The sequence below is a fragment of the Barbus barbus genome, assembly GCF_936440315.1.
Source record: "Barbus barbus genome assembly, chromosome: 17".
Taxonomy (NCBI): Eukaryota; Metazoa; Chordata; class Actinopteri; order Cypriniformes; family Cyprinidae; genus Barbus; species Barbus barbus.
In genome coordinates, this window is record NC_136745.1 from 19,283,923 (window position 1) to 19,311,774 (window position 27,852).

The window sequence follows — 27,852 nt, forward strand, 5'->3', positions numbered from 1 at the left end:
CTCTGTGCACTAGAACATCTAGGCATAAAAACTGTTTTTTCCCCCATGCCATCTCCAGCCTAAACAACAAACACAGTAATTATTACCTGTGTCCTGTAAGTCATGCCTATAATTCATTCCCCATCTGTAATTATTGACTCTCTCCCTAGTACTTTGTAAATATACGTATATGCATATTTTTTCTAAACAGCTGTATATATAATAGAGTAAATGAGGCACAAATCTGTACATAAATCTTCTGTTCCAGATTCTTACACATTATTATTATTGTTAAGTCTTATTTAAATGTTTCTGTTCTCATGTCAGATATGTATGTATGTATGTATGCATGTATGTACCAGAGCTTCTTAAAAACCACATCAAATTCCTTGTGTGTTTGCGCACACTTGGCGAATAAAGCTGATTCTGATTCAGATTCAGAGTTGAAGTCCATGCTTACATTGTTATGACTGAAATAGTCCATATTCTTTGCCGACAGTTCACTTGTAAACACAAAGATTTTTGTGAGTATATTATATCAAGAGAGCAGATATTTACAAGCTGCAGTTGTTTTAGATCCAGTGAGCACCCTCACTTAATTTCAGCACTGCACTGTGAGATTTCCACCAAAAAGAAAAACTCTCATTTCGGTCCTAGAGCTTAGTTGCTCTGTTAATAGCTGTCACTTTTAAATTAATGTGGATATTAGTGCAACAGCTGTGAGGCTGCAGCAGAATGGAAGTCGGAATTACAACAGAGCTAGACAATGACCTAATAAACAGCTTCACCAAAAAGTCCCCCAATAAAATCCCCTCCAATCCCAAAGTGTTTATATCAGGCTTCAACGGCCCCCTTCCCCCTTGTGTTTGTGCGTTCTTTTGATGAAAGCCAAGACACAGACTATGACATTAGTCGAGAATCTCTTGTGCAGTCACATATATTACGTTTTAACGATCCAGCCATGAATCTTGTTCAACATATTCATCTCCAATGCAAATACAGCTCAGTGATCGTTCATCAGGCGAGCGTCTCCAAATGCTTACTGCTCCCGTCCGCAAGCATTAATATTTCATCTCGTGAACAAGTCTCGCTTATGAGGCAACACATTTTCATTCTGCTAGTTATCTCACACTGTGCTGGAATCAGGACAAACGCTCCCTCCATCAAATACACAGCTCTTTAAACTATAGACCTGAATTGCGTTCTTTATTCATTTGGCAAGTCAAAGCTATTTTGCAATAAACCACACTTCACTTTTTAACGGTTGCGTTATATTAAGGAGGATTGGGCAGAAATACGTGGTTAGATTTCTTCACACTGCAGGTCTTCATATTCCTGCAGGCATTTGCATTTAAAATGGTTCAAAACTTTTTTGAAACTGATAGATAGAAAGTGTAAAACTCAAACTAACTGTTTACTGTAGGTGTATCGTGTTTACAGCGGAGTCCAAAAATATGATACCGCTATGAAAATCTGGGATTCAAAGATTAAATATTTCGGTAACACTTTAGAATAGGGAACACTTATTCACTATTAACTATGACTTTTCCCTAAATAAATTCCAAATTTGCTACCTAGTTAGTAAGGTAGTTGTTAAGTTTAGGTATTGGGTATGATTAGGGATGTAGAATAAGGTCATGTAGAATAAGGCATTAATGTGTGCTTAATTACTATTAATAAGTGAAGTGAAGTGAAGTGACATACTGCCAAGTATAGTAACCCATACTCGGAATTCGTGCTCTGCATTTAACCCATCCATAGTGCACACACACAGCAGTGAACACACACACAGCAGTGAACACACACACACCCGGAGCAGTGGGCAGCCATTTATGCTGCGGCGTCCGAGGAGCAGTTGGGGGTTCGGTGCCTTGCTCACGACTTCCCCTAATAGTCTAATAAATGGCTATATATTCTAGTAATATGCATGCTAATAAGCAACTAGTTAAGAGACCCTAAAATAAAGTGTTACCCAAATTTCTCACTTCTCTTTATCACAAAATGAACCCCTCCAGTGTAAAAAAATGGAAATACAGTGGAAATAAACACATGGAAATTTTGATTTGAGTTCAAATATCTCATATTAACCTGCAACTAAGGTTGTGGGTTCGAGTCTTGCGCTGGCAGGGATTGTAGGTGGGGGGAGTGAATTTACAGTGCTCTCTCCACCCTCAATACCATGACTGATGTGCCGAAGTGAGGTGCTTGAGCAAGGCACCGAACCCCCAGCATAAAATGGCTGCCCACTGCTCCGGGTGTGTGTTCACGGTGTGTGTGTGTGTTAACTGCTGTGTGTGTGCACTTTGGATGGGTTAATTGCAGAGCACAAATTCCGAGTACGGGTCACCATACTTGGCCACGTCACTTCACTTTCTTTCACTTTCACATGAAGTATATACAGCTTTGCTATGGATGATGACAAATATTAGGTAACATCTGACCGCTGAATGCCACATTTGACCAATCAGAATCAAGCATTCCAGAGAGCATATTTGACTAATAATGCCATAATCTTGCTTAATGTTATCATATAAAAGCCATATCAAAATCATGTGAACTCATCTACAAGATAAAAAAAAGATATATTTTTTTTTAAATGAAGGTCATGTCATCTTGAATACTTTAAATACCAAATCTTAAGAAATTCATATTTGTTTTTCAGTTCAAAAAGAGTAATCACATTTTCATGTTCGAAATACTTTATACTCATCAGCATGATTTAAAAAGCCAAAATAATACCTGTAAGAACAAACACCAAAAGACATACTATTGCACATTTGCATTGTGCTGTCTCAGACAAGTACCTCAGTATAATGAATGAAAGGTAATTAAATTCCTGCTCTTAATCTTGAAGTGCCAAACACTCTCTGGAGGGTTTACCATTGCTTGTAAAGAACCGTGGAGTAATTGAATGCACCTGCTTTTATTGACAGGCTACACCATTACCATCTGATCATCTTAAAGCGACGGAGCTTCAGCTACAATAACGCTTGCAACCTCTCGCAGAATTTACATGAGTCCTGACCCGAGAGACATCTTCTGTTATTTAGCGTGTTACACCCAGACATGGTTTCGGCGGGCTGTCATCACACTGATCGGCGTGGTATTACTGGCCCTGCGTTAACACAGTGTAGAAACTGCCAATGGCGCACTTTGTCGACCCCCCCCTTAGGGCCCCATAACTCACTTAGCAAGTTGGCTGACAATTCGCTAAGAAGCCAAGCACAGTGGAGACAGGATAGCCTATGAATGAAAGTGAATTAAAACATCAAAAGGACATCTGATCAATGGAAATGACAGGGTATTTTGTATTGAATTCATGTAGGCTGGATTTTCACAGCACTTGAGTGCATACGATTTAGTATGACTGCTTCTTCTTCTATTTTTTTCCCCTCCAGCCAAAAGCCAACAGTAGAAGTAGAAGCCTTACAATACATTCCTGTATACAGAGTAAAGAGAATCTGAAAATGAATGGTACTGCCTAACTCTCTTTCTAGGGAACCCAGAGTCAATGAGCTCCCTTCAGAATGCAGACACCTGGCCCAGTAATGAACCGCAGCCCAGAAGGGATGAGCTTAACTGGAGCAGAGACTTACAGTGGAGCCTAGCGAGGAACTGTGTCATCCATTGTGTTACTATAGTGAAGAAGCACTATTATATCTGTATCTATGTCTGTATTTCAAGTGCTACTCACTGGGAAGCCTTTTTCTCCTCTCTTGATAATTCTCTGAGTGAATAATCACTAATCAGCCAGTAAAAACGGTCAGAGTGGTATTGCATTTCAGCAATGCATGAAGTTTGACGGTCAACTAAATATTCAAATGACATGTCTTTTAATTCACCACATCTAATCTGATAATGGAACTCCAATTGTGATTTCACAGCACCGCTGCATTATATCTATTCGCCAGAATCTATTAACGAAGCAGAATAAGCCACGTTATTTCATACATATCATGCATACGAATCCACACAGATTTAAACTCATTACAATTCACCGGCACTTATGTATTATCTCACATACATATTCGGGACCGTCCAACGGTGGGTTGTTTAATGTACCAGAACCTAACGTTACACTCCCGCTAATTATGAAACAGTCCAAGGTGACACGGGGGATTTGGTTGGAAAGGATGGGGGTGTCAATTCCTCATTTGAGCTGCAATTAATTAGGATGTCACATACTACAAGTGTCCTCAGTCTCATTCCTCTTAATTGATGATTGATAAGGAATTTTGAGAGGAAGCAGATCCTCTTTAATGAAGACTGGCAGCTGTTATTTCAGGGATATAAGTGATCCCTGCGGCCTTCCCGAAGGTCACGCTGCTCTCATATGTGGTAATTAGGGGAGGTGACATAAGGTCAACGCCTCAAGCCAGGATCTTTAACTTCTAAAGAACGCCCCACAGGGGTAAAGCGACTATCACCTTTATGTAATTTCTCAAGTCTCTGGCTTTATAGCCGCTACTATAATGACGCCTATGTCAAGCAACAGGCTTTGAACTGTGGGTTAAGCTAATCAGTGCTGCAGTGGCTTGTTTGAGTGCGCCTGATCTCCAGTCTTGGTATCAAAAGGCTAAGGTGAAGACAAAGATTAAGTGTTCTATGCAGTGCCAATGAGAGTTTGGAACAATCGTTATCGAGCACACACATGCGCAAATCCGCATAAATACAAAACACACACATGTTCGCTCCACTGTAAATATTCCAGCAGCCAGACGTAAAACCCTACTAAACTCCTAATGACAGTCTCCAAGCAGATTAAAGCTCACACACCCAAACTCAGCGAGGTGCTGTCAGCAGACAGAGGGTGTTAATCAAGGCCAGGCCGAGGATTGCTCTCATCAATTTTTATTCTAGAGAGGGTGGTCAAGTCGGCATCGGCCTAAACCAAGAGCGGGATCAACGGAGGAGACAAAGAATAATAATTTTCTTGCGCTGGATTGGCTAGCTTGCAAGGGTTAAACATGAGTGGATTAGACAGCCAGCACACATCCATTTCCATACTGTAATCCTCTTAGTGCCCACTCCTAATGTGTTTTTATATCATTCCTATCTCTCACAGAGGTGAAATATCAGATTAGTTGCCCAGCTTTGAGTATATCACATTACATTCTTATCTAACAGCGAATGAACCTGAGGGAGACGAGCGAAAAGAAAAAGCAAGAGGAGATCATGCCACCTTTAAGAAATACCTGCAAACGAGCCCCTCCCACTCATCGCCCTCTTTTTTTCAGATGGTTATGGGAGTTAATCTCTAAAATAAGTGATTTACTTATGATCCTCAGATTTACTGGCGGATTAGGCTCCCCTGCTCCTTTGTTTACCAGCGCTGGCAAAGATCACCCCTGAATTCAGAGAAGTGGCAGCATGCAAAACTCTGGGATTGTTTGTGTATCTATCTGTACATGTGCATGTGCAGACATTTCTCTGATGTTCTCCATAGGAAAAGCTGTGAGAGGCAATTCGGCCCTCCTCTCTTGTCCTGGGAGCCCACCCCGAGGGCAGAGAAAATCAGACAGCCTGGAATATGCGCATGCAGCACGATTACTGCAGCTCAAAGCCAGATTTAAAATGCTACGGTATCTCTTTTTCAGTCACATCTATCACAAGCGCCACCGTTTCAGTAAACAATGGTGAACGATGTTGGCCTTTCGCACCCACAATTTATCTCTTCTGATGGGGAGCAACTACCGTTCTGGCCTTTTTGATCAAAAACTGAAATCTCTTTGGTCTCAGTGAGGAAGTATGACTGAATAGAAACAGCCGCAGTTGATGTTAAAACAAAGACTCTGGCACATGTTACTCAGAACGCTAACACTTAAAATGATGTGTCCCTGAGCGCGCTTGTGTGATTTTAGCTGTGAAAAGGAACAAGTACTGTATATAGCGTGCGTGAATGCATACGACATTTGGTCGCCTTGAACTTCAAGGTTTCTGGAAACCGAATTCATCTTCTCTGCATATTTGTGCACACGCCCACACATATTTTCATACAAGAGTACAGGTCACCTGTTCAACTGCCTCTCCCCTTCCAACTCAAACTAAGGTTTGAGAGGTGATCCTGTTGACTCATAAACTTCCTAATAGGTAAATGCACAAACATGCAAATAAAACTACTATTCACATCTAAGATGCATGCCATAAATTATTATTTACAAGTGGACAAACATCAGCCATAGCTAACAACACACCTTCTCATCATTTCAAGTTTATTTTCACAATACTGTTTCAAAGCAGGGGCCTCATTTATAAAGCGTGCGTACGCACAGATTTGATCTTAGAGTGTGCGTATGCTTAAATCCATGCCAGCGCTCATATTTATAAAGATGGTCTTTGACGTGGAAAAGTGCATAGCGTCACATCAGGTTCTGAGCAGACGTACACACTTTTTATTGTCAGAGTATTGCAGGTTTTTTCGAAAGTAAGCTGTTCTTGCAGCTCGCTGTTCTAAAATATGATGATTAATGATATTTTATATGTTAATGACATTAATTAGGAGTCGTTTACAAGCAGAGAGCTGAAACCATTCAATTGCGTGCAAATTCAAGATAATTTTCGATTCATACGTGTCTCTTTCAGATGTGAAATCTAAGTGCGTTTTCTGTTCGTACGTTCATTCATTCTATGAATCAAACGTACGCATATTCGAGATATGATCGTAAGATCAAATTTAGCATGGTTTCTGCGCAACATTTTATAAATGAGGCCCCAGCCGTGCAGAAAAAGCCAACCTGGTCTCATGGCATAAACGTACCTGGGTGCATTTTTTAGCGAGACCGTTTTTACGTACCTTACTGCACGTTTCGCCGCAGTTTCAAAGAGAAATGTCCACTGAGTGGCGCTAAAACACGGGTTCAATACGTAAACCCTGGCACGCTTTTATTACGTTGATATAGGTACATATTGCTGTGTTTTTATTACATTGCTTCAGGTATTGCAACGGTTCAGAATTCAAATATCCGGGGACCGTCACTAAAAATGAATGCTCTATTGTGTTGGAAATATGCTTTACACCAAACCCAAACTTAAACCTACCCGATAGTGCTGACTAATGCAAAACTAATATAAAAACGCATTTGTTGATGCTACCATGCTACTTTAACTTCCTTATATGCAGATTTGAACTGTTTTGTGGAACCGTAGTTACACGGGATTTGAACCAGAGCTCCTCACCTCTCAAGTGCGTCTCTGTGCTCAGTGAGCTACCGAACAAACCTATGAAAACCCATAGATATGAAGCTAGATATGTGTGATCATGCTAACGTTCAAAAGTATCAGTTTTACAATCTCCCAACATATTAATATTGTTATGAAGTCATAACATTATATTCTTCAAGTAATTGTGCGAAAATTACGCCTTATTAATCAAAACTCTGTAAATTTGTGTGAAAAGGACTAAAAGGCATCAGAGTTTTACAGTCTCTAGTGTTCATTTCTTTTGGAAACTGCAGTGATGTGTACTTATTGGTACGTATTTCGCGTCTCGCTAAAAAGTGCACTCAGGTACGTTTATGCCATGAGACCAGGTAGGAAAAAGCTTGTGTCAGTGTTTATCCAAAGTTGGCATCATCTGGAGTCTTCGCAAGTACTGGTGTCATCTGAAATTATCACAAAGGCTGGATACAAGCTGGAGCTGGTAGAAACAGGAAAGCAAAAGGTGAATCACACCTGTTGTTCAAAAGAACAGCCCTTTTAACTTCTATTACAGTTTTTTTTACAATCATTTTTGCACTAATAACAGAACCTTCATGTCATTTTTCAAAACACTAGACACAAAACAATCATTATTTGTAACACTATCCAGTGTTCAAAACTTTGCATATTGCATTCATATCTTTAAAGAAGCCTTGCATTTGCAGAAGCATTGGTTCCAAATACTAATTTATTATGAAGTATCATAGGAACATTACTTTAGATCACCCACACAGAAGATACCCATAGTTTCACTGTTTAGTTATTAGTACAATCATTAAATATAGTTGTTCAAAACACATGATGCAGCTTTCATTGTGGTTCTACACATTCATACATCATTGAAATATACTAGAGAGAAAAGTACAGACACTGGAATCATTAAACGAACTTTGAAAATTACTGTATTGATGAAATAATCACAACAGGTTGTTCAATAAACTTTAAATAAGAAAAAATAGATAAGAAAACGATAAGAAAAAACTACATTAGGCCTAGAGTAAAATGTCAGCTGGAGTGTTCCTCACTGCTCTTCTATGCTTTTATCAACCCTGTCTTGTGGATTTGGCCACAGGTTCTCATCCACATCATAATGGATGTTTTCATTAGTTAAACATCTTGGAAAAAAAATCTTCTGGCATGGCAAATACAGGCCTGACATTGGTCATTGCAGGCATCATCTATGGCCTGGAGAAGCGTGACTTGTTTGTGAGAGTGTCTATTGTGAACCCTCCACCTCCATGTGGAGAAAAATTCTTCAGTCCGGTTACAATAAGGAAAGGGTAGTACGGGGGTAAATACAAGGTGATAAACTGTGGATGGATGTGAAACCATGATTGCACCCAAGAATTCTGGGCCCTTTGCACTGATTTTGCTATGGGCCCCTCAAAATCACATTCAGTGGGGGGTAGTCAGGCCCCCCAGAGAACATCGTTCTAGGCCGCTCTCAAAAAGTTTTGAAAAATTTGTATTTTGATCATCGGTTGGTAATTATGTGTCTAGAGTTTTGAAAAATGACATGAAGCTTCTGTTATTAGTGCAAAAATTATTGTAAAAAACTGTAATAATCGTTATTGATGTCAGAGAACAGGGAGGCAGAGCTTAGCTTGTTTTTAGCATCACATTATTTAAGAAAACATTCTACATGAGTACTCTGTGGTACTGTTTTATAAAGAAAATGCTTAAAAGGAGTTATCCGTGTGTCTGTGAGTTCTTAGAAAGTATTATGTAGCAAAATATCATAGCGACACAGACATCAACCTTACAAAATGTCACTACAATAATTATATCAAATCAAGGATTCCCGGGGTGTTCTGTCTCTTGAAGGATATAAAAACAGCAGGGGAATGTCTTTGTAACCTCCAGTGATGCCAAGTTTAACAAAATATCTCATATATTTGGAGTATATTCTAGGATGAAACCGTTGACAAAAAAGACACATAAAAGATTTTGAACTGTCTTTCTTACTGCATCCGTTCACAATGGGCTATAAATAACTTTTTTCGTCGGGTAATATGTTCTGAACTATTCTGTTGCTGTCAAAAAAAATTACACTGTTTGGAAAGACAGCCGAAATGTCTCTCCTTTTTATATTTTCTTTGTGTATGTGTGCGTGTGTATTCCATTAGACTCTAGGTTTGGGAAAATTACATATGAACAAAACAAATGTTGACACTGAGGGAATTGTATTTGTCTGTACAGCCCACACGTTGGGACCCGAGGGTCTCGAAACCCTGTGATCCTCCCTTGTCCCTGAGGGATGAGTAAACATTGGCTGCCACTGATAGTGAAGGAATTCCCATAACCCGAGGCCATCCCATCCTCCCGTGCGTGCTAATGCCTGTTACCTGCAAAGCCAGATAATGAAGCCAGCAGCCATCTCCGCCACAATTACCTCGCGAGAGCCAATGTTTACGAATGCACTTCGCCCCGAGGATATGCCTGGGTGGGGTGGACCACCTCAGATAAAAAGCAGGGAATAAAAATAGACAGATCAATCTAGTAAAGCCAACCCACGACCACACTTTGATCCATTCTTAGTGCACATATGCACAATGGGACTTCCTACCCTCTTAAGGAGCAAATATATTCATGCATACTGTATCTGCTTGCATTATCAAGTCAAGCCATAAGCTAGTCTTGCTTGCATACCTTCTACTGATCAAAGCTTAACAAAAATCTCATACAGAGAGTTTGCAGACTAGAGGAAAAGAACGAAAAAGAGAGGGTAGAGAGAAAATGGAAAATACGTACAAAAACCACAATCTGTTCAGAACAGACTTTTCAATACTGGATGTGCAATTAGCGCACACTAAACAGCATGCCATGCTTCTCAAACGCTATTTCCTTAATCCGTACAGCGGGGAGGAGAATGATCCTCCCAAGAAATGAAATCTCTATATCCCTCCGTTTGCAGTACAGCAGCTATCTGCACTGGAAACTGCCACCTTCTCATTGGCCCTTAAAGCACCTTAAAAGCTTGAGGCATTATACGGTCTAATTTCCATATTAATTTCTTTGTTCTCCGCCTTCCCCTTTAATTCTCGCCCTGGCGTGAGCTTCGTCCAATGGCAGAAGGGCAAATTGCATTGCGGAGTACATGTGTGAAATCTAAAAAGTCAGCCGAGACACCTTTGAGAACAACGCTCACGTAAACAACACAGAAGCCATTTATAACTCTCTTTTGGGTAGAGGGAATTGGATTGACAGTAGTCCCGGCGGACAGCTACCTTTATTGATATCACAATCCAGATAGAAAAAAACTGCAATTCTTTGTCACATCGTCTGGACGGGGGAGTCTTGCGGGGCCTGGTTGGCAAAACCTCCCCGGTTACAGCACACTACACAGAGCTCCTTTCTGGCAATGTTTGTCTGAGCTCTCTCATGGGTTTGTTGTAAGCTGTTGTAGACAGAAAACATTATGAGATGTGGAGGAAAAATATGAAAAAAGGGAAAATTGATATATGTGGTGGAGTGTGTAATACACCTATATCACCTTTCCAATATTCTGCAACATCAATATTTGCTGCTATGACAGGGGCCGGCCCGATTGTTGCATTTAATACATTTTTAATGGCCTCTTTCCAGAAATGTATTTTTTTTTTTTACATTGTAAGTATGTGATTGGGGAGAGAGGGTGGGGGAAAATCACTAAAATTGCCAAAGTTTTCTAGGTTGGTAGCAATAAATCTTTGAAATACGAGTTTTGTTTCAAGCAATAAGTAACAAATAAACTAGATACTACTTTGTTTATTTCTGTGAAGTAGTTTAGTGGCTGGCAGACCAACACTGCTGTGTAGTTATCGGAATGATTTTTTTATTGCAGTCTATTATTGTGGTATTTAATATTTAAGATTGCTCTTAACCTTTTTAACGGAACAGTTTACTGAAACTTTACACACAAACAGCAGATTTACATAGGGCATATAAATATCAGTTGTCACTTCTAATAATGTTGAAAAAAATATTATATTTAAAGGCTTAGTTTTATCAAAGCTCTGTAGTTTTAATTGTGGGGGACAAAATATATAATGCAATAAATACAATGACTGAGCGATGTGCTAATAACCGTTAAGCATAGGACTGTTGTACCATATTTGATTTCACGAGGTCACACTTACGTATAATAAACTGAGTAAAGGTTATGCATATTTGGCGTGCTTTCCGGGGAGAGGGCTCCGAGCTCGGTAAAGACTCATTAAATGCCTTAGGAACTCATGTATCAAATATGACACAGTAGGCTTTATAGTGTAAAAACACGACTTTACAAGACGTAATGCTTCGAATCGTGACAATGCAAATGTGATGTGACTCTACAAAACATGCTCAATCAGAACAGTTTCTGTCTATTTGTGCGCTCACCTTCTCATTTCATGACTTCTGCGATGCTACAAGGCTTACTCCACCCCAAAATGAAAATTTTGCGTCACACGGATATGGTGTTTTCGTTCAACTCAAAGTGTAAACGACATAAACAGCGTATCTGTGTGACGCAGCTAACACAGTAAAGTTGTGGTTGAACCCCTGATGTCACATGGATTATTTTACCAATCTCCTTGCTACGTTTCTGGACGTTGATCGTGTTGATTACTTTGCTGTCTATGAGAGGGTCAGAGAGCTGTCAGAATGCATCAAAAATATCTTAATTTGTGTTCCGAAGACGAACAAAGCTTTTATGGGTTTGGAACGACATGGAGATAAGTGATTAATGACAAAATTTTCATTTTGGGGTGGAGTAACCCTTTCACCAGACAGCACGCTTATGTTTTTTTTTTTTTCTTCTGTGACTATATGGATCTGTCATATAATATCCAATTAAACTTGCACAATCAGCCTCATCCATCCATGTTTGCTAATTAATATACATGAGGAGTGGTAGGTCCAATGAGCTTTTGATGTGGGCGTGGCTACGCAGAATTTGGAAAAAAAAAAGTGTCATCAAGCTTGTGTAGCCGCTCTGGAGAAGCTGCACAGAAAGAGCCAGCCAATTGCTCTCAAATCGCTCTAGCAGTACATTTATGGCATACATCACAGTGACATGCCGTTGGTGGCGTCTCAAGTTGGATGAAATTTCTAACCAGAATGCACTGCTTCAAGTCAGATTGCAATTGGATTGTCGCATGAAGTAGAAACACACCTGATATGCAGCATTGCATGGTTAGGGCAAGTACACTGTAACATTGCTCGGATGGCTTGTTATTTTATCACTGCATATCTTGTTAGAACATGACATAAACTGCTTGCGGAAACAATACAGAATGTGTTTTCCAAAAATTTCATATGATCTTGTTTAAGTGGGTGGTTTTTGGCAACAATAAATTGAAAAGTAGACAAGGCTTTATGATGATCGTAAGACTAGGTTTATATAACAGGTGCTGTTTGACCCTGGTGTTCAAAACATGGCAGCATGCATTCAAAAAGAACTTTGTGTGATTAAATAGGCTGATTATATAAAGCACTCAAATCTAACACCATCCCTGAGCATAGCGTTTTAATTTATCAAACAATTTCTCCTGACCTGTAAGAGCACATAAACACGCTTCCATTCAGAGCGATGACTAGCACTCTACCCAATGCATGTTTTTTTTTTTTTTCTGTGGATTTAGCTAACAATTGACTGAAGAGACTGAAGAAGATTTGCAGTAATATGAGGGATAAAGCTGGCCCAGCTACTCAAAAATATATATTTAGATATTAGATTAGACAGCCAGATTTAGAGAAGGAAAATAAACAGTAGCAATATGTCATTCGCTGGTAAGCCCTTGTGAATAAATACACTTGATGTCACATATGTTCTCTACACATACTGTCAAGCTGTGCCAAAGACCAATTCAAGTCTGTGCCCTGTTTTCGATTATACTTTCCCCACCCACTGGCTTTCATTTACCTGAAATGATCTAAACAGAACACAAAGACACACAAATCTCCTTTACGAACACACAGAAAATGTCTGAAGTGCCCTAATGGCTTACACTTCGCTAATTTGTCTTGACTAGAGAACAGCTGTAAACACACACCCAGAGGGATGAGGGCTGATAAGCTCTCCATCCTGCTGATGCTATCAGATAAAGGGCTGCCCCACCCAGTGCTGCACATTTGCAGGTGTTTTAGCCTACATGTTCTGACATCAATCAGACCCTGGGCTAAAAAAGGATGAAAAATGATCATTGTAAGGTAATATGTAATTTAAAGGGAAACAGTTTAATTTAGCTCAAAGGGAATCATTTATGATTTTATAGGGAATTTGAACAGACTCACTGTTTCACGGCTGATCACTGAGTCGGCAGCGATTCACTGAACGAGCCGTATACCATCAACTCTGCACTGGATATTAAAATCCAAAATATAGTGAAAACGCTATTTAATAGCACAATAACAAGATCGGCAGATTAAGACATTAACTAAGCACAAAACACAAAATACTTCTCTTTTCAATATAAATAAGGCTTTATTTGATAAATCTTAGACATGTAAACTAATCTAACACATGAACACACACATTCACACATTGCAGAAAGAGAGAGGAAAGGATGAGTTGAAGAGAATGAAAATGTGATATCCCAAGTTTACAGCAATATGTGCTATTGCATAGACCTGAACAACCATCAATCACTTAATTAAGTTTCTCAATGAGGCTAAAATGTTTATTAAATGCACCAGCTCAGCAAAAATCTGGAAGTTACTTGCTTGCGTTGCCTTTGTGTTAAGGGATTCCCTTTTGTCATCATTGATGCAGAAAGGGGGTTTCCCGAGGTTACTGATTGGCTGACAGTTCAGTGGTCATTTGTAGTAGTGTCTTTGGAAGTCAATGGGCGTTGGCTGAAGATGGTTTCGGAGTCCGTTGATAGTTGAAGTTTGGTGCAGTCGGAGCTGGACTTTGCGGCAAACTTAACTTTTGAACACGAAACTCAGCGGAAAGAAAAGGAACTAAAGTAAAAGAATAAAATGAGGTAACAAGACTAGGTGGTTTTTCTTCTCATCGTGGTATTAAGTAGCAGCTGGCATGTAGGCCAGAGCACGCTCAAAGAGTGATAAAAATCAGCGTCAAAACGCAGTGGCAAAAGCAAACAGAGAAGAGAGAGAATTGATGGTGTCCTGAGTTTTTAAACTCGGCTTTTGGACCCCTCCCAACTGGTGTGTTGACCAATTAGACCTTATCTTAGCTAGGGGTGTTGCTCTGTTTCTCCCAATAAATCATGTATCAGTCACATGGTCCGAATTTTACCCACTCTTGCAAAGTATATTTTTGGATGTGATTTCTATAACCAGAATATGATACATTTGACAAAGAATTAATTGGAAGAAACGTTTTAAGCAAGAAGATTCAAACATACACATTTTAAACATGAATATGAACTCTTAGGCCATTCAATTAAAAAGACATACACAATGTGTGATAAAAACATGATAGTCTAATGTGTGGGTTACATACATCAAATGGAGTTATGCATAGAAATCATTAGTTGCTCATAAGTCCTTTTAAGATTATTTTAGGTGCATATTGAAAAGACAGTCTCTGTGAAGTTCTGTGTAAACATAGGGACATGTTCTGTGAACAAAGGAATTTCAGTCTGGTCTGTGTTTTCTATGTGGGGGAAAAGTCAATCTAAGGGAGCTTGTGATTTCTGTTGTGGAACACATGTGATGGCCATCTCTTTGACCATCAGTCTTGGTAACTTGCCCCAAATTTGACAGTCTCCTTCCTGCATTGGACTTGTGAATAAGTATTCTTTTGTCTTAATGTTGCAAGCTGTTCTGCGAAAGAGGCTTGCTTTTTAGGCTTTCTTCAGACGGGCTGAAGCTAGGGATCCGATTTATGATGTCCTGTTGCCCTGGGGCCTCTCTGGAAGTTCGGCTCCTCATGTTTCGATGTTCGGATCGAATCTTAAATTTGTCTGACTCGTTCTGATATCCTACATCATCGAATCATACTAACTGACCATAAAACAGGTGATTTCAAAGGCAATGAGAATGAACTGTGCCATGCGACAGTACATTTGAGTGGTTATGATTGTGTGAGGTGGTCTTTGCACTTGTGCTGACTGCTAAACAAAGGCCACTGATTTCTACATATAGGACTAATCAGGGTTGGAATTTCAGCCTCTCATGGTGTATTGAACACATGATTATGCTCATTGTCTGGGTGGTGTGAGGTGAGAAAAGAATGCTAAACAGAACACAAATGAAAAATTAGGAACTGTAGAAACTGGGCCTTTCAGAGTCCTTATCATTTGATCTTGGAAGCCAGTGAACTTCCAAAAACTGTGTCTGTTCTGGAAGTGACTAATGTTTGAAATCAAAATGTGATTTTCGTGGCTTCTATGCTGCAAGTAAGATGTTGGATATTCCAAACTGTTTTTGCTAACTATTGTTTGGAATGCTCAGACGATGGTGTATAAGGAAATAAAATGGCACGGCAATGCTTGTTTTGCAGGTGTTTGATTGTTTCATTCTCAGTACTCAAAGCAACCTAATTGTGTAGAATACAGTGCTATGCATGGCTTACGTTTGCTTTACAGATGTACAATTAGGACTCATTTACAATGATCTCTGCAAACAGATTTAGAAGTATACAGTGCACGAACTTTGACTTTTGCAATTTATTAGCTTAAAACATAAAGGTTTATCCATTGTACATAATTATAACCTAGTAATGTTGTAGCCTAAATTATTTGATTGGATCTTAAAGTACAGGTTTCCCCAAATTAAACATTCTGTTTTGTACAAAAAAAAAAACAACTTCTTTTGTGTTCCACAGAAGAATGAAATGCATACAGGTTTGATGATGATATCATCCAAGGAACTGTTCCTTTAAGAACATTTTGGCAGAATTCAAAGTCTCCATTGTTATTAAATTATTTCAGCTGTCAAAACTCATAACATCAAGAGATAGGTATTAAAAGCCATTACAGCAATTAGAGAGACATGAGTCTTACAGGGATTAAATTTACCATAAAGATGGCAGAACTACATGTATTAATTGCTATCTAAATGCTGAAATATTCAAATTAATCTTGCATAAACAGAGCACAGTGCTCTTAAACACGTCACACTAAAAGCAAATGGGATGTTGGGTTACTAATTATTAGTCTCAATTGCAGCAGTCATAAATTCCACAATGAAGTGTGAATACAGCTCAATCTTGTTTGGGCCTAGAGTGGAGTGAAATCTAATTGGTTGCAGCTGTGCCGAGTGCCAGTTACAGTGATGAATCCTACGACGTGAGTGACACCACTGTGTACATTTCATCCCTTGAGTATTCCCTCTCCAACGCGTGCTGATAGCAAGTCTTTGATATTACGGGGCCAAGATGGCCATATTATTTAAATAATTTAAAATGACTAATTGCTAATTTAGCGTTAATCTAATAGCAGAGTACAAGTTGCCTCTGCAAACACATTTATGATTTATTTTTCAAAAGCCCTTCAATTTTACACATGCAATTCACAATAAAAAATTAGATATCTTCAAAGTACAACATCTGTAAAAACATGACACAATATATGCTGTCGGAAAATGATGACTAAAGCAAATGGTTTTCTGGTATTGTGCCAGTCTTTACTCAGGCTGTGTAAACAGTTGCCAACAACAGTTAACAGCAGTTTAATTTCACACTATAAACATTTTTTTCTTCCTAATGAAATCTTAAATACAGCCATCGCTAAAACCCCTCAACGCCTTATAATAGCTTTCAGGGGTTCCAGTGGAAACAGTTGTTGTATTTAATGCAACATATTGATATCATGTATCAAATATTCCTTCATCCACTTGCACAACCTGGCTGTGGCAAAATGGAAAAAGAAGGCTAAGCCTGAGAATTATTCCTGTGTACTTTTACTGTCAATAAAACATTTAAGGATGCGCTTCAAGGTCCTTATCAGCAATGCAGGGTAGTTTGGCTCAATAGACCAAATCTTTTATCAGCTTAGCAGTTTGTACCAGACACAGCGAGGGGCAGGAAATGCTAATAGTGCTCAGTGAGTCTCTGGAAACAAAACTCAATCTCCTAATAAATATACGCATACAAAACAAAAGTAAAGGATTTAGATACAAACGCAAACAATGTGCTAAAAATGAATCGTCTGTAATTCAAATATCTTCCCAGAGTAAATAAAACGACTGCCCTTTGCCACTCAATTCTACCAAGAGACAAACAACGAGCATTTCAATATCGAGAGCTCCATCACTGATGCAACAGTGCCCTCCCAGCTTAGCAGGGGGGCTCAGATGGAGAGAGAATGCTTTAACACAATGTATCAAGACACAGATACCAGGGCAAGGCAACACTGACGATGGGCCTGTCAGTCATCTTGCTGCCTGCTTCCAGCCATGATCATTAGAGGAAATCAAACGCGCCGAAATACACTAAGATGAAGACCATAATGGAGTTGTCCTCTTTGTAGCCACATCCAACCAAAGAAAGAGCCGCCTCCTTGTCTGAATTTGAATAAATCACACACTCTCTCTCTCTTCCAATGGATACCTGTAGGTCTGAGTCTCACTGAGCGCCCTGCTATTCACTGCAGCACACTAAGGGTAATAAGGCAGCAACATATTCCTTTCAAAGTGAGCAGAAGGGACTAGCTATAGAAGTGTGCCATGCTTTAGCAGCAAAATATAGCATCAAATCAGTTATTCTCTATGTACTGTGGAAAGTGTTGGCTCAAGGCTTGGAGCAAAAAAGTGTCTTAAAGAAGTTCAAAACGACTGAGTGGCTCCCACTGCACAAAGTAGCTTGGGCTGCAGCCTGTGAGCACCTTTGAGCTGCTTTACTTAGCAATTCACACAAAGAGTCCTAACAGTTAGAGGGGTATTTGGCTGAGAACAATACAGCAACAGTGCTAAGAAAGTATTGTTCATATGAAAAGATATCTGGACAGCCAGATAGCAAGAAAGACAGATTCCCTTCCTCCTCTTGTTTTTTTTTCTCCACCTTATATTTTACTTCATTTCCAAGAACTTCAAAGCATTGGTTTGCTATGCAATGTTATTATTTATTTGAGAGCTACCGCAGCTTTTTTGATGCAGGGTCCATTTTACACTGGGCTGAATCCACTTTGATGGTCATTTCTGTTCCATTACAACGAATGAAACACAGCAAGATTAAAACCACTATCCATATGCATCATTTACTATTCCAGAATCAAAACCGCCAAATGCCGTCGTCATGTCACAAAGGATTCTAACAACGAAGGAAATCAGAAAGAAAAGGCTTTTAAGTGCTAGAAGAATGTTGCACAAAAATAATCAACAAATTCTTAATTTGAGCGTATTTGTAACAGCAGTGCATGCAAGAAAACTCAATTTGAAGCGTAATGCATTCTGGTGTGTGTTGACATTGCCAAAACAGCTAAATCTATTAACCTTGATGTCAGAATGAAGGTGTGTGTCAAAACCTGTGAGCTCACATGATGAAAAACAACTTGTCAAGCAGGAGTCCATTGCACACATACAACCGAATTTTATTGATGAAACATGCCAGAGCTAAGGCTAGTGGAAAAACAACAATTATCCTCTTTCTACACCATTAAGAATTTATTAGGAGGATAAAACTAGCTGTGAAAATACACCTTCAGTATCTTGATTTGCCTTGGAAGCTTGGCAAGTTTCAACAGTCAACAGAGCAATAAGTTGACAGCTGTCCCTAAAGCATTGCAAGCTGGAAACAAACATGAACGGGAATATTTAAAGATGATGATATCTGTGCTTGCTCATGAATATGACTGCTTGAGAACTTGCACGGCTATATGGCAAACAAAGAAGCAATGTCTCTGTGGTTAGTCAACCTCATATGACGTATTCAGGCATTTCAAGTGAAATGACACAAGAAAGAAGTAAAATCTTATGGATGCCACTCCTCAAGAATATACAGCACTGATTACTTGTATTAGTATTTTTTTTCTTTCTCACTAACAACTAACTTACTAACTAACTAAGATATAGGACCATGCTAATATGCAATCTTGTTGTTAAAACATTTGTTACATAAACTTATATATAATATTTAGGAAGCAATATATGTTTGCACATTTATATTTTTAATTTTCCAATATTTATGTCTAAGCAAAAACAAATAAATAAACATTATGTCTAAGCAAAAACAAATAAATAAACAAAAAACTGATAACCTACTGTCTTCGTACATGAGGTGAATGTGGTGTCAGCCGCTAGGTGTCAGCCTTGTGACTTTAAACACGATTTACCCTCAGCATGCTGTCATGTGTGACTCCTGACTCTTTGTGCATGTTCATAAACCAGATACTGAGGAATTTAAAAGGATAAACACTAGCAGTATAACCTATGCTATAGACTGTAACAAAATTATTCAGTAACAAAAAAAGCAAAATAAACAACTAAAAACAAAGTTAACTAATAATACTAATAATATTTTCATTGTTATTTATAATATTATTATTACCTAAAGCTCAGCATTTCATATCATGTTACGTCCGAGCGCGCCTTTATGTCTCTGTGTGATTGTGTGTCAAAGGAGAGAGAGAGAGAGAGAGAGAGAGAGAGAGAGAGAGAGAGAGAGAGAGAGATGCTGTGGTCGTCATCTGTGAGGTAAAGGAAAGGCAGCTCCCTGAAAGATTCGCAATTAGCGCATGATCCAAACGCAAACAGTAGTGTTTATATAGTGCTCCCATTCTTAGGCATGTAATTAATATTTCTTAACACGGCTACTACCATATTTAATCACTACAACTAGCGCAACACGTGAACAACCTTTAATATCTTATTAAACAAGCCAATAAATACGTACTTGCCGTAAGTAAACGTGTTAGGCGTATTATGACGTGGATAATAGGCTACTCAGATGTGACGGATCTAAAATTAGGCAGCAACATTAATATTTTTACTATCAAAGGATAGGTTACAATTGATAGGCTACTCTGTGTGCGGAAGGGTCATTTCTGTCAGCCAATTAAATAGGCTAGCTGCACCCAGCCGTCAAGAAAATATCAACTTAATTCGTTTTGAATATATTGATTATAAATCATTAAACCCATCATTATCATTACCATATTCTAAATTAGGGTCAATTTAAATCTAAACCAAATTAGGTTATGTCAAGAACAAAAAAGTTTATGGAGGAAACCATGGCAACAGCAAACCACTGGACAGCCTATTGTCGGACGAAACATTAAACAGAACAAACTAAAAAAAAATTAATAGCCTATATCAAATAAGATTTTTTATTATTTTTTTTTAGATCGGGAAAATTATATAGCCTAACAAGAACTTGTAGTTTTATTTAAAAAGGCAATATCTGTGCTGTGTGAACCTCAACTAATTGCGCCCCCAGCATTTTTCTTTACGGAAATTCCTATTAAAATGTTACCCTCCCAAAAGTCAGTATATGTATTGACAAACTGTATGTCCAGACATCACTAGAACGGATAACACACACTGTGCGTTGAGCTAGCTGGCCGAGTTCATAGCTGTAGTTTGCCCCACCCACCAGCAAATCCAGCTCTCCAGTGTAACCTCTGATTGGCTGTGTGGGGATTGCGGGTCCTGAGACTGAGCGCGAGACACTGAGCTGTGCATTCGACAGTATGCGCTGAAGATGCGCGCCGTGCGTGTACCTCAGTGAACCGCATTTAAAAACTATACCAAGAACTATTTCTTTTCATCCAGAGGCTGGACATTTCAGATCGGACGCTTTTATTACGGCGAGAAGAGCCCAGCTTCACTTGCAAATGTTTGATTTTTCTACACTGATCTTTTCTCAGTGTTTTATACGGATTTAGTTTCTTTCTTTCTGGACTAAGGCCAGCTGAAATACCTTCATACAAGAAATGTACGCTTGTTGAGAGAAATCTTCAGTGGACAAGGCACCCACCTCTTGCTCGACTGGGAATATCAGTGAATTGTGGACTGGACTGATATTTAATTAATATTGGTTTGCCATATTGTTCCAGTTTCAGAGTCTGGACTGTTCTCTTTTTTTCTGAAATAGGAATCTCTGTTGTTTCAGTTGGATATGTGCATGGACATAAATGCGGATCAAGGAGGAGACATCCTAACTTCACATTGTTATATGGATTGATTTGGCATGAGCGATGTTTTAAACTCAATTTCAGTCTAAGTGGTCGTCACGAATCATGATACCAAGAGAAAATATTTTTGAATTGGATCCTTCCCTTCATTCATTCGCAAGATGAGGACCTTCCAGCGGACATTTAGCCAACATTTTTACTGAATTTTTTTTTTTTTCTTCACTGGCTCAAAATGGTCGGTTTACATCTCGCTTACCCTGAATTACGCAAATGTTCATGTTGAAGCCATGTTTTTCATTCACAATGTTTTCACATTCTCTATATGAAGAATTATTCACCAGTTTTCTTCGTATTTTTTTCCCCCAAAACATAATACAAGACATGGGCGGCCTGATAAGATTTCGATAAAGTAAATGGAAGTTATCAACTGCGTAATCAGTAAGTCAGATGAATTTCATCGCAAATATAAACATTTTCGTTCATTTTAAAGGATGTCGACGAGACTGTGATTTTATTCCTTTGACTTATTGGGAGTTTTCTGTACGTCTGACTGAACGTGCATAAGTTTAAATGTTAATAAAAAATCATGCAAATGAGCGTGCGAAGGCAGACATCAACAGGTATAATGCATTCCAAGGACATGGATTTCGTCCAAATGTTTTTCTGCTTTCTCTTGTGCTGGACTGGAGTCGATGCCGTTTACAATTTGAAATACACCGTGGAAGAAGAGCTGCGTGCAGGCACAAAGATAGCCAACGTGACGGCGGACGCAAAAAATGCGGGTTTTGCACTGGGAAACCGACAGCCTTATTTGCGGGTTATCTCCAATTCCGAGCCGCGATGGGTTAATTTGAGCCCCGCCGGACTGCTCATCACAAAGCAAAAAATTGATCGGGACTCTGTTTGCCGACAGACACAGAAGTGTTTTATTTCGTTGGAGGTGATGTCGAACTCGATGGAGATCTGCGTGATTAAAATTGAGATTATCGACATAAACGACAATGCGCCCCGCTTCCCCACCAACCACATTGACATAGAAATCTCGGAAAACGCCGCTCCCGGTACCAGATTTCCCCTAGAGGGGGCAAGCGATCCGGACTCCGGGAGCAACGGCATTCAGACGTACACAATTACCCCTAATGATATTTTCGGTCTTGAGATTAAGACGAGGGGGGACGGGTCCAAAATCGCAGAACTTGTGGTGGAAAAGACTTTAGACAGAGAGACGCAGTCTCGTTACGCGTTTGAACTCACCGCGGAGGATGGTGGAGACCCCCCAAAGTCTGGGACCGTGCAACTTAACATCAGAGTCATTGACTCGAACGACAACAACCCCGTTTTCGATGAGCCAGTATACACTGTAAACGTGCTGGAGAATTTTCCCATTAACACCTTAGTCATAGACTTGAACGCCACGGACCCAGACGAAGGAACCAATGGCGAGGTGGTCTACTCATTCATAAACTTCGTGTCCAACCTGACCAAACAGATGTTTAAAATCGACCCCAAAACAGGCGTGATAACAGTGAATGGCGTTTTGGACCACGAGGAATTGCCCGTCCACGAAATTGACGTACAAGCCAAAGACCTGGGTCCAAATTCAATCCCTGCCCACTGCAAAGTGATTGTTAACGTAATCGACATCAACGACAACGCGCCAGAAATCAAACTGTTGTCAGAAAACAGCGAGATGGTAGAGGTGAGCGAAAACGCTCCTCTCGGATATGTAATAGCCCTGGTGAGAGTCTCAGACAATGATTCGGGAGCGAATGGAAAAGTGCAGTGCAGACTGCAGGGCAATGTGCCTTTTAGACTCAACGAGTTTGAGAGCTTCTCCACCTTACTTGTTGATGGCCGTCTGGATAGGGAGCAAAGAGACACGTACAATTTGACCATTCTAGCCGAGGACAGCGGGTACCCCCCGCTCAGAAGCTCGAAATCTTTTGCAGTGAAAGTAACGGATGAAAACGACAATCCCCCGTACTTCATCAAGCCACACTATCAAGCCATGGTCCTCGAAAATAACGTCCCAGGTGCGTTTCTGCTGGCGGTGTCCGCCAGGGACCCTGACCTGGGCATGAACGGCACCGTGTCCTACGAGATCATCAAATCGGAGGTGCGGGGCATGTCTGTGGAATCTTACGTTACCGTGAACTCAAACGGCGAAATATACGGCGTTAGGGCTTTTAATCACGAAGATACGCGGACCTTTGAGTTTAAAGTCTCCGCGAAGGATGGGGGAGATCCACCTTTGACCAGCAACGCCACCGTGCGCATTGTTGTACTGGATGTAAATGACAACACACCTGTGATGACAACCCCGCCCCTGGTGAACGGCACCGCGGAGGTGTCCATTCCTAAAAATGCTGGAGTTGGTTATTTGGTTACACAAATAAAAGCTGATGATTACGATGAGGGGGAAAACGGAAGGTTAGCGTATTCAATTTCAGAAGGAGACATGGCATACTTTGAAATAGACCAGATAAACGGCGAGGTGCGAACCACAAAGACATTTGGGGAGAATGCGAAACCATCCTATCAAATAACCGTGGTGGCGCACGACCACGGCCAAACCTCTCTCTCTGCCTCTGCATATATTGTCATATACCTCTCTCCTGATCTCAATGCACAGGAGCAAATCGGACCCGTCAACCTGTCTCTCATTTTCATCATTGCCCTGGGCTCTATTGCAGTCATCCTGTTTGTCACAATGATATTTGTGGCAGTCAAGTGCAAAAGGGATAACAAGGAAATCCGAACATACAACTGCAGGTACCCAAAGCATCTGTTTAAAGTGAAACACAGCTAGTTCAGTGTGCGAATTATTCAGACGGTTAACCACAAAAACGAACTAGAATCAACAAAAGGCCTAACCATAAAAGTCGTATTGCGCTAAAAACTTGCTCTCGAGCAGAAATTGCGTTCTCCTGAGGTGGTAACCATAGCAACAGTACGTTACATACATAAGTAGGCCTACTGTTTGTTGTATCACATTTAACATTAATAACTTTAACATATATATGATTAATAACATATTATTTACATATAATAAAACAACAACAAAGTTGTTTATTTCAGTTATTTTGAGTAACTGACAGTTGGCTAGTTAAGGGCACCAAAGAACAATTTTTGTTGTGAGACAGACTAACCTCCAATAATTGTGGCTCAAACCCCCAACAGTTACAGACAGAAATTCTCCAACATTGTTTGAGAAAATATAAAAATGTGGCTAAATGTAAAAATGCATAGGCCTAAACATATTTACTTGTGGACATTCAGGCATTACTTATTGGGTCAGACCTCACCAACCCTTCCATAATTCGCACCCTGGTCTAGTTATCAAGCATATGATTATATTTCTACCGGAAATGAATCAATTGTCAGCATATGATTATTAAGATATAAAGAGAGTGCATGTTTGATGTGTATCTTGGCTGTGCACGCGCTGTGTCTTCAACTGTGCATGTGCTTCTGGCCTTGCTCTGCTGGTGCCATTGCTGATAACAGAAGGAAGCATTACAGGAGATCATTATACTTGTTCATTGTGATTATTATGTATACACTATTGTAAATATTACCAAAAAATTACATATTCATCATTTATGATGATATATATGAGGCTTAAAATAAATATATGATACTAATTAATAAAAATCAGATATACTGTAATAGCAAAACAAAACAAATATTTTACACCACAAAAAATGTCACAATAATTTGACATTTTTATTTGATTTAGAGCTCTCAAAGTTTCAGTTTAGCTGTCTTTATCATAAACCAAATGAAAGTGGCAGAGGAAAAATACATTTAGCTTAAATTTAATTGATTTTGATTTATTTATTATTATTATTATTATTTATTTTTACTGCAATATTGCCATTACGATATTTTTGAAAAATTACACAAGAAAAAAAATAAAGCTAAATGATAGAGTAATCTAAAATAAGTTAAATTAACCATTGCTTGATGACTGAAGGGTAAGCATAGGCCTTTCCTCATACACACTATCTGCGTCGAGACTGGTGTTTGCATAAATTATTGGTGTAATTTTATGACCTTTAGGTCCTCTCTCAAAATTTGTGCTAATCAAAATATTGACTTGTTGCTCAAATTTGGAGATTTCATTTATGATTTGGCAACATTTTATGGTTGTGATCGTAGAGGTCACTAAATCAAAATACAATAGCAAGGCCATGGCAATCAAATGTTACTGTCAACGATCACACTGTCATAAAAATAATTACACTCGTAAAGGGTAAGTTATGCAAATGTATAGCACAGTAATAGTCTTTGACACATGGTGTGTAGGGGAGAATATTATTTTGTTAATCTACTGTAGTATGAATACTTATCAATCTGTAACATTGGCCACTGTGTTGAATTCCCTCTGCTACATTACCACTCAACATTTCCATATAAATTGCTTTTGCAAATTTAACCTGAAACCATTACCATATTTTTACCTCAAATTGTTGTTGACGTTTCTGTCTTGTAATGCAACAGCATACAGTAAATGATCCATCTTAACAGAGACGTATGCAAGTAAACGTTTTCAAGAAGGTTACTTCGTGATCATGATGGTTAGGCACGCAGAGTATCTACCTTGCCGTGATCGGAAGATGGTTAGAGATGGCCGGTGTTTAGATTGCTATCGTTAACATTTATTTTCCTCTCCAGATAGAAACTTGATGGAGGCTTTCAGCTCTCCCAACAGGGGGTTAGTGAGAGTGCTTGATACGGTTTTCTTCAGCTGTGCTCACTGACTCTCCTTTCTGGCTCATCTCAGATTCTTTGGATTGTCTTCACTGTGACGAGAGCCAAACACATATGACCAAACAGACCATAGAGACGTGTTTATTAACACAGTTAAATAAAAGACTCTGGTGCTGTTGCAGTTTACAGAAGAAAAACAAATGGTTTTAATAAAACAAGACAGACAACAACATCCAATACTATTCATTATGATAATTAACATCATACTGTATATATATATAGAGCCTTATTAAGTCTCTTCTCACATATTTGCAATCTGCTTTGTCACTAATTATTTAATGAAAGAAACAAGCTCACTATTCCTTCAGTGTCATAATAGTACATTTTTTCAACCAGCTATTAAGCATGTCTTGCCTAACTTTTTAGAGAAAAAAAAGCTTTTAGATGCCTCCTGAAAAGATAAGGTCCTGCACCGTTATAATTTTTCTGAGTCAGAAAAAAGTAAGGAGCAGAGAGACAGCCTGAATCCAAATGAAAAGCACAGAAAGAGGAGCTTTGTGTTGTGCAGGTAGAGCGAGCGTACCATTAAGCCCAAGCCGTACGTTAGGGCAAATGTGTGCCCTTCAGAGGACATAAAAAGAAATAAGTGTAAGATTGTTTCAGGCTATAAGATCTAAAGATCCTCATAGGAAAAAGCGAGAGGGGTCAGTGGGGAATAGCTAAGACAAAGATTGTTTACAACACCGACTCTCCTTATGAGTGCTCAAGTTTAAGTTTAAATTGCAACCCAAGCATCCTTTGGGGCAAGATCTCAAAGTTTCTCATTTACTGTGATTAGAATCAAAACCCTCAAATCAAGTTAGCTGTAGCCACAGAGCGTAGCTCAGAGAATTGAGATTCACAACCCACCTGCCAGCGGGCTTGTTTGTAACACAAGAGAAAAAAAGCAGAAAAATGCAGGCCTAATTTTGAATATTATTACTTACACTCACAATGACACTTGGTATCATTTGTCGCTGTGTGTGCTTCTGTGGTTTGGCATGTTTGCATTGTGTATGTGTGTTTGTGACAAGTCGAGCCGCCGAGCATGGAAATACAAACAAATGAGGGATGTCGGCTCCATTAGCGGCCAGAGGTCGCTCGAATGTGGCCGCTCTCTCTTGCGCCGCCATTGAATATGGGTCTGGCACCTCAGCCGGAGCCAGGCCAGGACCTGGCTCCAGCTGTGCATGCAGTGAGGAACGCAGAGCACTGCTTTATTGAGTCTGTTCAGTTTCTTGTACCTGCGCAGGGTGGCGGAGTATTCCTACGGCAACCAGAAGAAGTCCAGCAAGAAGAAGAAGCTGAGCAAGAACGACATCCGGCTGGTGCCGCGGGACGTGGAGGAGACGGACAAGATGAATGTGGTGAGTTGCTCGTCTCTCACCTCTTCGCTCAACTACTTCGACTACCACCAGCAGACTCTGCCGCTGGGCTGCAGGCGCTCCGAGAGCACCTTCCTCAACGTGGAGAACCAGAACTCCAGGAATGCTGCACCCAACCATGGCTACCACCATACCTTCACAGGGCAGGGCCCTCAGCAGCCTGACCTCATCATCAACGGCATGCCGCTGCCTGAGGTGAGATTTGCTCCAGTCTGCTCCATCCTTCAGCCTGCCACGGCTACCAGCGGCAAGGGAGGGTGGGGTCGAGGGAAATTCGTCGCAGGGCCGCTAACCCAACCTGATAGTTAGCTATTACTCTTACTGGAATTTGGGTGATTTGTGGTTGCTGTCTTTTTAACTGCAAGATAGGAAAGCGGAAATACTGTATGGTTTCTTTTAACTAAGCCTTCAAAGGTGCTTACATATCCATGCTTACATGCATTATTTGCCAATGTTGGACACCTAGGAATAGGTGTATTAAAAAAGTGAGAAGTTGGCAACCTCTGTTTCTGCTCTCTCTTTTTCATGCTTTTTCAAAA

General features: G+C 39.7%; 1 protein-coding gene across 3 annotated transcripts in view; it reads left to right on the top strand.

The window, feature by feature from the left end:
* Positions 1–21,801: 21,801 nt before the first annotated feature.
* Positions 21,802–27,852, top strand: part of LOC306883717 (protocadherin-19-like) — a gene marked incomplete at both ends in the record, with an annotated part of 54,620 nt that continues 48,569 nt past the window's right edge. Inside the window, 3 exons of one of the 3 annotated variants that reach the window (XM_079439131.1) lie at positions 21,802–23,948; positions 25,858–25,893; positions 27,181–27,508. In XM_079439131.1, coding sequence (XP_079295257.1) covers positions 21,802–23,948; positions 25,858–25,893; positions 27,181–27,508 — 2,511 coding nt within the window. Of the gene's footprint in view, positions 23,949–25,857; positions 25,894–27,162; positions 27,509–27,852 lie in introns of all 3 variants that reach the window. The other 2 variants (XM_079439132.1, XM_079439133.1) reach the window with 2 other exon arrangements.